At 56.6% G+C, this 9,521-nt stretch overlaps 1 protein-coding gene across 10 annotated transcripts; it reads right to left on the bottom strand.

Annotated features, from left to right (window-relative positions):
• Nucleotides 1–1,859: 1,859 nt before the first annotated feature.
• Nucleotides 1,860–9,255, bottom strand: DNAJB2 (DnaJ heat shock protein family (Hsp40) member B2). 10 transcript variants are annotated; one of them, XR_002182599.2, is made up of 10 exons: nucleotides 9,052–9,193; nucleotides 8,701–8,802; nucleotides 7,913–8,022; nucleotides 6,785–6,838; nucleotides 6,480–6,602; nucleotides 5,521–5,613; nucleotides 5,212–5,314; nucleotides 4,953–5,023; nucleotides 3,009–4,107; nucleotides 1,860–2,800 (listed from the first exon to the last, which is right to left on the bottom strand). XR_002182599.2 is itself a non-coding variant. In XM_019977306.2 (10 exons), the coding sequence occupies exons 2-10, from the start codon at nucleotides 8,763–8,765 to the stop codon at nucleotides 2,790–2,792; spliced, it is 837 nt and encodes a 278-aa protein (XP_019832865.1). In that variant the 5' UTR covers nucleotides 8,766–8,802; nucleotides 9,052–9,188; the 3' UTR covers nucleotides 1,860–2,789. The 10 variants fall into 10 exon arrangements, 9 of the variants coding, with proteins under 9 accessions (XP_019832865.1, XP_070628831.1, XP_070628826.1 ...); XM_019977306.2 differs by having other exon boundaries at nucleotides 3,901–4,107; nucleotides 9,052–9,188; XM_070772730.1 differs by having other exon boundaries at nucleotides 1,860–4,107; nucleotides 9,122–9,237.
• Nucleotides 9,256–9,521: the final 266 nt, after the last annotated feature.

The following is a 9,521-nucleotide window of genomic DNA, read 5'->3' as shown; positions in this document are numbered from 1 at the left end:
CTCTGCTTTGCTTCCAGGCTTCAGCCCCAGCCTCAGCCTGGAGCAGGCCCTGCTGCGTTTCAGGAGGTGCAGACAATTATGGGAGAGCCGGGCGGTGGAGTCAGGCTCTTCAAGGCTTGCATGGAAGCAAATGACAATCGGGCAGTAGTTTTTATGCTGTACTTCCTACATGTCTGATAGCCTCCAAGGTGCTTGACAACCATTAACTGGTTTAATCTTCAGGACACGCTACCAATTAGCCCCATTTTACAGACAGAGAGACTGCACAGAACTTGCCTGAGGTACCACAACTAGTTAAGTGGTGGAGTTGGGATTCCAACACAGGCATGCTTGGCCTCTTTGCTGCATCTCCTCTCAGTTCTAGGGCAGCAGCTTCGCACCCTTCGGCCTCAGGAATAATATACATCATGCAGGATGGAGGTTAGGACTAAATGAGGTGATACAGGCCAAGTGCTCACCACAGCTTAAGCAGAATTAGCTAAACTCTGGTAACGACTCACAGACTAGGCCTGTGAGATGTCACAACATTCATTCACCTCGGGGCAAAGGGCACTTTCTCCCCATTCCCCTGGAATGCCCCCACTCTGTATGGCCTCAGAGGAGACTCCATCCGCGTGTTCCTTGGACAACAGTGGTACACACAGAAATGAGGCAAAAACAGCCTTGAGCCTGGAGCTACTCAGGAATTAGGGCCACCTCACCTTGCCAAGGCTCAGAAAGTCAAAGTGTTGGTCACTCAGTCCTTTCCAGCTCTTCACGACCCCATGGACTGTAGCCCACCAGGCTCCTCTGTTCATGGAATTTTCCAGGCAAGAATACTGCAGTGGGTTGCCATTTCCTTCTCCAGGGGATCTTCCTGACCCGGGGATCAAACCTGTGTCTCCTGCATTGCAGGCAAAATTATTTACCATCTGAGCCTCCAGGGAAGCCCAAGGCTCAGGCCCCCACATGAAAGATGGGCAAGTACCACCTGTCCTGCTCAGAGAGAGAAGGGACAGTGAGTGGATCTCTGGCCCCCCACCCCTCACCTGTGCTCTGCTGCAGCTCAACACCACTGTTGGTAATCAAAAAGGCTGGAAGTGGGCAGAAACTTCCAACAGATTCTCTCTCTCTCTCTCAAGACAGAGGCCTGAAATTCCTTTCAGGGCATGCCGCTTCCTTGTTTGGAGGAAAATACAATATAGGTCCTTTGGCCATTGAGGATGAAGCCCAGTGCTTACCCCCAAATGGAAGAGAGAGTTGGAGGCGGACCACACTGCCCTGCATGAGGATGGAAAAGTGCTTGTCCTGTGGCTGGGAGGGCATCTCTGCAGGTGTCTGAAGAGACAGGATGGGGGAGGTACCTAGTTTTCACCTCCCTGGGCCCTGGACCCTGCGTGGGGCAGACTTACGCCACTCCATGCAAGAGAGGCAGGCTTCTGACACGGGATGCTAGCCATAAGCTAAGAGGACCTGTGGAGGGGGTGCTCAGTCTCTGGGCCTCGGGAGGAGGTTTGGAGAGGTGTTTCACCACATGTCTCTGGCTTTCTGTTGGCCTCAGCTTTCAGTCCAGTCAGATCTGGTCCTAGCTGTGCTTGCAGACCCTGCAGTAGTTGGGTGGTGGGGTCCTGCATTCGGAGAACAACAGCTGCCTGTGAAAGCCCGCTGTGGGGCCCCCAGAGGTGAGGCATGTGAGCACGGCCTGGGATTCCACACCATATTAGGGGAGGGCCGCCTAGTCAAAGAGGGGACTTCTGCTGTCAGCCGGGAAGGCTTGCGACCTCTGGATGCCTGAGAAATAAAGGGAGGTGTGTCACCCGCTGGCCCCACAGGGTTGGCCGGTGGGAAGGAAGCACACAGGACACAGCACACCACCAAGCTCTCGAAACTCAGCTTTATTGACTTCCAGTGTTTCCCTCTTGGTCTGAGCTCAGCCCAGCTGGCTTTGATAGGTCACTGAGACTCAACGGCACAGGGGCTGGCAACACCCCGGCTCCACCACTTCCCTCCCCGGCCACTGGGCTCCCCAGGGAGGGAGGAGGAGAGGCAGCTTCTGTGGTGTTGGAGAGAAAGAATGGGCAGCAGGGTCAGAGGCCAAAGGAGCCATACAAGCAGCAGCATGCCCGGAGCACCCATCACATGCTGATTCCAGCCACACACACACACACCCACACACACACACACACCCCAGAGCGCTAGGGTGGCCTTCCACCTTCCAAGCTCTCACCAGCCCATGCCCATCAGCCCTCTTGAGACCATGCCCTGCTCAGCCAATCCGCCCTGGCTCATTCTCAGACCCCAGGACTGCCCACAGGAAAATAACCTCTCCCAGATGCCTCAGGGCTTTGATTTGTACACTCTAACCCCAGCGCTAGCAAGAGATATCAGGGGAAACGAAGCTCAGACCATTCCCCCTTCATCCACATTCTTGCCACCCCTGCCAGGGACAAATCAAATGACAAGATGTCCCCATCTCACAATGAGTTAACAGGCCGACCAGAGCTGGAACTACATATCCCAAGATGCACAGCTCAGTTAACTGCACACCACTTCCCCCAAGCATGATCTAACAGAAAGGAGGCGAGGTGCATTGCATTCTGGGACTTGTAGTCCCTAGGAAACAGCACCAAACACCCTGGGAAGCGTTTACAGGCTAAGCCTACCTCCCACCCGGCCCCCGCCCACCGCCCAGGCCCGGCTCTATGCTCAGCACGGGTGAGGGAGAGGGATGGAGGGTCCCCTCCCAGTGCACAGGGTTGGGCGCTGTCCTGTTGGAACTGTGCAGCAACTCTGGGTCCCGGACATCCAGCTCAGAACACATCTGGGGAGAGAGCAGGGGTGGGGTGACAGGAGAGAGGATCAGCCGCAAGCCGTGGAGGGCAGAGCTAAGCATGCAGCCCTGGGCTAGCCCTGTGGCCTCTCCCTGAGCCCTGATGCATGGTGCGGGAGGATGGGGTGTGGTCCCTCCTAGACCTCCCTCCTGGGGCACCCTGGCCCTATCCCCCCTCTCCAGGGTTAGCCGGCCTCACCTCTGGCTAGTCCGGAGGCTGGGGGCAGGCTGAGGCAGCAAGAGGAAGGGAGGAGGAGTAGGCTCCGGTTCTGAATCTGGACGGGCCGAGAGGCTCCCGCCCCACCCAGCTAGCCTCCCCGGAAGACCTTATGGCCCTACGGGCCACAGCATCTTCCTCGCCACAAAGAGGCCTTCTGGGGAAAAGGAAGAAGGGAGTCCCAGCCAGGCAGGAGGCAGTGAAAGCAAGCGATGTAGCTCGCGGGGAATTGCAGAGAGAAGAGTGCAAGGGAGGAGAAGCAGCACCAGGAGGGAAGCAACAGAGACGTCAGAGCTCAACACTGCGCGTGGAAACCGGGGTAGGGGTGTCTGCAGCAGACCAGGAGAGCTGTGGCTGCCCACTCTGGCTCAGAGAACCTCAGGCCAAGTCCTCCTTCCTTGACATCATTCAGCAACACAGGTGGCAGAAGGCCTGGGCATGAAGGCCGGACCCAAGCCACTAATGCCCCTTAGAAACTCCCCGTCTAATAAGAATTAAGTTCATCCTGGCTCCTCAGGCCCTCCCGCTGCCCTGAGGTCCCCCCACCCTGGACTTCACCAGGGACCTTTCAGCCGTGGGCTGAGCACAGCAAATCCACGCTGGAGGGAGGGGTGGACCTGGGAGGGGGCACCGAGGTGGAGAGGGTCTCCTGCAACTCAGGCCATGCCCTTCTCTGACCAGGACTCCCAGTGCCCCTGAATTGGGTGGGCTGGGCCTGGTGATCAGAGGATGAGGCAGCGTGTGGCCTTCTCCTCCGGAGAGGGGCTGGGCTTGGCTGTGTCACCCCTTGCACCCTCATGGGGCTCCCGCACGCCTGGATCGTGGTTCTGGGCCTTGGGCTGCCCCTGCCGTCGCCGCTGTGCCCCCCGCCCACCTGCTGGTTTCTTCCCAGCTGCCTCCATCTCTGACAGGCTGTAGGCCATGGCAAGCTGCAGGTCCTCATCCTCTTCAGAGAGGCTGCCGTCAAGGGGTCGTGACACAGGGGTCTGCCGGACCTGCGTGGCCCCTGACCTGGAGGTGACAGACTGCTGCTGCTCACGACGGCTCAGCTCCAAGCCCAGGGCCAGGTCGTCTGGGATACCTGCAGGAGTCACAGCCACCATGAGGCCCTTTGATCCAGGCCGCGGGAAGCCTGCCAGGTGGCCTCATGCACTCTGGCCACTCTCAGCCCCTCCTCTGGAAGTGGGGGTGCATGCATTTTGAAACCTAGCATGGTTATGAGCATGGCCAGTTATTCAGCTTCAGCAGGTACAAGCTGTCTCTTTGGGCAAATTATTCAATCTCACTAAGCCTCCGTTTCCTCATCCATAAAATGGGAATGACAAGAGTGCCTACACTGTCAAATGGTTCCAGTGATTAAATAAGACAGCTTGTGAAGTGCCCTTATTAGCACACAGAGCTCCCAGAGTCAGCGGGCACCAAAAGGTGACCATCCTGTACCGCATGGCATTGTGGGAAGAAGAGGTCAGCCCCAGGAACCCTGCATCCTGTAGTTTCATTCCTGGCTTCACCCTTCACTAAGTAGGTCAAAGCCTCGGGCATGGGGCTGCCCAGGAGTTAGGACCGTTTAGCTATGCTCAGGCTCCATCTCTGCAAATGAAAAGTAGGGCGAGTGCAAACTGCCCTGCTTTCCCCTGGTTCCTGTAAGAATATTGGGGATATGGTGGTGTGTGTGCAAGGGCTTTGAAACTAGTCATGTGCTCTGCAAACTCCAGACATCCCAACTCATGACAATGGTGACTAGCGGGCACTCTGAGAGCCCACGATTCTGTGTCCCGGCCCCCCTACCCCTTCCCTGGATCACCATCTCCGATCCTGCCAGTCTGGCCTCCCTGGCCTAGGGGAGTACAGAGAGGAGTAGGTTGGGGAGGGGGCTCTGGGGCCTCGGGCTTCCTGCCAGGGATCAGTGGCTGGGCCCTTCCTCACCATTGATTGTGACAGACTTCAGCTGCCCATCCTCCTCCACTTCTACCCGCTCCTGCCCGTTCTCCATGATCCTGTGGGAGACAGCACGGTTCACTGGGCAGGCGGGCCTGAATCCTGCGGGAGTCTGTCCGGGCTCTGCACTGCACTGGACAAGACGTACTGGGCTCTGCCCTCAGGGAGCTGCCTCTCGAGTCGTCTGCAGCCCCTCCACTGCCACTTCACCCTCCAGCCCTGGCATGGTCCCAGAAGCAGCCCTCACCTGCGTGTGGTGATGCGGCGTCCTTGGACAAAGGTGGTGGACGTAGAGACGGAGCGAAAAGCACCAGCCCCAGGACTGAAGGAGAAAGACGAGGAGGAGAAATCTGGCATCGGGACAAGGGGGGTGGGGGAGGAGGGGGCATTAGACAGAGGCTGCACTCGGCAGGCAGGCTGTGCTCACAAAGGGCCGAGAACCTCTGTGAGGCAGGGCTCTGGAGACATGAGAGAGAAGGCGTGGGAGAACAACAAGCTGAGGTGAGGGGCTCCAGGACTCCAAACGCTTGCATGCATGGGAAAGAATGGCACTTACCAGAGTGCCCAGGAAAGGAGGAAGAGAAGGTGAAGAAAGGGCCCGAGTGTCGGGAACCCCGGTTCTGAAGCTCTGAGAAGGGGCCCAGGTCATCTGCAATGAGTAAGCAGATGAACCATCATCTGGTGAAAAGATCCTCCCCCGCCCCCCACTGTGTGAACCCTTCTTTTTTTTTTAAACATTTATTTGTCTGCACTGGGTGTAAGTTATGGCATGTGGGATCTAGTTCCCTGACCAGGGACTGAACCCCAGTCCCCTGCATTGGGAGCACAGAGTCTTAAGTCACTGGACCACCAAAGAAGACCCTGAACCCTGCTTAGTCTTAGTCTTGAAATAGAAGCTGCTAAGCAACTGGGTACATTTCAGCTTGGACTGATTTATAAATCAAATTCATTTTTAGTGTTATATATGAAAAAGTTCCCTGGTCAATTGCGGCCACCGTTAATACAGGAAGGCGGGCAGAAGGAACATCTCCTTCAGTTTTAGGCATAAGCCTGGTGTGATGTCAGGCAGATGCTCTGCCATCTGCTGTGGGACTCTAAGCAAGTTATCTGAATGTGCCTCAGTTCTCTCATCTCTAAGTGGGGATAAAGTTATCTATCTCCCAGGGTTCATTTAACCATTCAAATAGGTAGCGTCTATTGTTGTTTGTAATGGCATTATCACTGTCCCATGATGTTCTGAGTCTTGCTTGCATGGCTGTCACTGTGGAGGTTTAACAATGAATTACTGTTGTTATCATTTACGTAAGGCGAGTCTCTGAAGTGTCACTATAAGGTCACGAGGGTTCTGGCATGTGTGAGATTCTGTCCCAGCGCTCACTTGGATCCACCCCCACAAAGTCTTCTGTCTGTGGAATTCTGTTTCCCTCTCAGCTCCTGCCTAAGGCCTCCCGGCTGATGGAGGGCGGGCCTGGAGGGAGACGTCCAGCTCGTCAGACGCCCACCAAGTCCACTCACCAAAGAGCTCTGCAAAAGGGTCTCCACTCCCGAAGAATTCCCGGAAGACCTCCTCTGGGCTGCGGAAGGTGAAGGTGAAGCCAGGTCCGCCACTACCAGCTTCCGCGCGAGACGGGCCGGTTCCTGGAGGAAAGGCAGCATGGGGAGAGGGCTCAGGGCAGGCACCCTGCCCTGAGTGAGGGGACCCCACCCGAGGCTCGGAGACTCCAGGAGCCTGGAGTGAGAGCAAGAATCCACTGCAGAAGACTGGCCTCCCTATTTCTCCCTGACCCACTTCTGTCCCGGGGTGTCCCCGCTCCACCTACCTGCCCCAGTCAGCCCTTCCCGGCCATAGAGGTCGTAGATCTCACGCTTATGCTCTGAAAAGAGAGACTGGATCATTTCTCCCTTCCTCTAGGATGACGGCCACCTCCCCCCACCCCCAAATTCCAGGCTAGGCCCGTCTGAAGACTGTCCAGAGACTGACACTTGGGGGGCAGGAGGGTGAACAGGGGACATGAACATGGCCATGGTTTTAGCAGCAGCTCAGCCCTTCACACAAGGGATCCTTCCCATCTGTAAAATGGACACAATAACAGCACCGACCTCATAGCTGCAAGGATTAAATGAGATAATCCACCTAAACTGCCTAGCACAGTCCCTGACACTCAGTGCTTCATAAATGTTAACTAATGATCACTGTGTTATCATTAATCAGGGCTTTAACCTAAATGTCAAAGAGACCTTCCGTGACTACCTAACAAAAGTTGGTGCCTGTGATTCCCTATTCCCTATCACATTACCCTATTATTCCTTTAGAATAACCTTGTCTCTGCATTTACTTGGTTAATGTCCATCTTTCCTGACCAGACTGTGATAAACCCATCAGGGCAAGGACATAGCCTATTTGTCCTTCATTGTTCCTCTGCCCAACAAGAGCCTGGTACCTTGAGCACTCAGTGAATATTTTTTGAATTAATGAATGAAAGACCTGGAGTCATATTCCTTGAGCAAGTTACCCCATTTCTCTCAGCCTCAGTTTTCTTGCCTGCCAAATGGGATGATAAATCCTGTCTTGAAGAATGGCTATGAAGACTCATGGAGATTACACCCCCTAAGGCCTGGCTCAGAGAAGGCTCAGCATACCTTGGTTCCCTGCCTTGCTTCCTTCCCCTTATCAGGACGTATGCCGCAACTATCAGACCCTGGGGAACAGACACTGAGACAGGGGATCAGGGGAAAAATAAAAGGGTGCTTGGCACAGAGTAGGTGCTCCTCTCAATTGAAACAAAGAATTCCAGAGTCCCTGTGATAGAGGAGCACTTAATTGCCAGGTTGAAAGAGGCATGGAGGTGACGAGGGTGGTGGCAGCATGGCTTTGGGAAGCAATGTGATGGGCATGAAGTGGGAGTGACAGGTGCTGGCCTGCCCTGACCCCTGACCCTGGCCCTTACTGTCGGACAGCACTTCATACGCCTCGGCCACCTCCTTGAACTTCTTCTCAGCAAACTCTTTATTATCTGGGTTCTTGTCTGGGTGCCACTGTAATGCCTTCTTCCTATACCTGCAGGAAGTGGGTTCAGAGGGGAGGGTCAGGGGACAAAGGCAGGCACTTCCCACACGGAAACACAATGACCCATTTCCTGTTAGCGCACCATGGCCCTTCCACCACTCAGATCCAGGTCAGTCCCAGCTGCTAGGGCTGCCTCTGCAGCAGTGTTTTAATGGAGTCCCTCTCTCTCCCCTCTGCAGCCAGTGCTAGGACTACATACTTGCATCAGCAGATGATAACCTGAGAGGGAGAAAGTCCCAGCCCTAACCCTTCCCTGGGGCTAGCTTGGGTCTGGGGTTGCTACACGTGTCCATGGAGGGTACAGAGGCCGCTGGTCCCTCCTGGTCTCAGTGCTTGAGCATGTCTGCACTGCATGCTCAGAAAGCCCACACTTAAGACGCTGGGGGATGGGGTAGGAGTGAAGACTGAGGGAAAGGACGGGAGGGTGCACTGGAAAAAAAGCCCACACTGCAGCTCCTAAACAGAACTTCTGCCTACACATTTTCCCCTATTCATCCAGGGGTTTCCTTCCTCCCTACAGGGGGTCACTCTCTGAGGAAGCCTCCAACCCCACCCCAGTCCTTTCTAAGGACCTGGCTCTCTCCGCACTGCCTCTGAAGGGCCCGGGGGTGGTGGCTGGGGGGGTGGGGTGGGGTGAGTGGCTTTCTGATGCACGGCGGAGGCACTTACGCCTTTTTGATGTCATCAGCGGACGCACTTCGCGGTACGTCTAGGATCTCGTAGTAGGATGCCATGGCAACTCGTTAGTCGTCAGGCGGGTCTCCTTGAGGGCTGCGGGGTAGAGAAGGTAGAGTCAGACCCGAAAGAACCGAGAGCCCCTCCCTGGGGCTGAAGACCCCCTCAGGGGGCTGCAGAGCCCGCTGGCTCTCCTCGCGGCCGGTGACTAGACTCCCTCCGGCAGCCTTATCGGCCCTGGCAGGCGGGTGCCACCGGCTATCTCGGGACTCAGAGCCGGGGCGCCCTATCGCAGCCCGCAAACGCCAAGGGCCCCCCAGCCTAACCGGGGCCTCCCGCCCGCACCTCCTCCGCCAGGAGTTCCTGGCCTCCTGCAGCGCCCCGCCCCTGCCCCCCTCCGGGAACCGTCTGGCACCGGCTGCCCGGCTCGCGGCTGCTGCGTAGGACGCGCCCGGCCCAGCTGTGCGCGCAAGCGTGCGTCAGCGGCACGGAAACTACTAGAGACCCAGAGGAGGCCGGCTCGGCCTGTCACCTGGGGGGTGGACTGGGGGCCGTGCTGCTGCAGGGGCTGCCGGGAGATGGAGGCGGAGCCGGCTATTTTGGGCTTGCACCAGAACAACGTCATCCCCAGATGGGACCTGGGAGACAGCGGCAGGTTCCATTCAAGCGTGACGCATTCGCCAACAAACAAGCCTCCCAGTCCCTGGCCCCTCTGTGGCCTTCCTACAGACAGGCTCGGTGACTCGGGGAAAATCGCCACCTCAAGGGCCCACAGACTCCCCTCGGGGCCTAAATCCTCCCCTTTCTTCAGATCC

This window comes from Bos indicus, chromosome 2 (assembly GCF_029378745.1).
Source record: "Bos indicus isolate NIAB-ARS_2022 breed Sahiwal x Tharparkar chromosome 2, NIAB-ARS_B.indTharparkar_mat_pri_1.0, whole genome shotgun sequence".
Classification (NCBI taxonomy): domain Eukaryota; kingdom Metazoa; phylum Chordata; class Mammalia; order Artiodactyla; family Bovidae; genus Bos; species Bos indicus.
This window is presented reverse-complemented; position numbering and strand designations above follow the sequence as displayed.

Bases quoted from the DNA above. Each gene is read 5' to 3' on its own strand.
- DNAJB2 (XM_070772730.1), bottom strand. From the start codon at position 8,765: ATGGCATCCTACTACGAGATCCTAGACGTACCGCGAAGTGCGTCCGCT. The intron at 8,023-8,700 runs GTAAGTGCCTCC...CACTTCCTGCAG, and splicing joins GCTGATGACATCAAAAAGGC to GTATAGGAAGAAGGCATTAC. The intron at 5,024-5,211 runs GTGAGGGCTGCT...TGTCTCCCACAG, and splicing joins CGCCGCATCACCACACGCAG to GATCATGGAGAACGGGCAGG.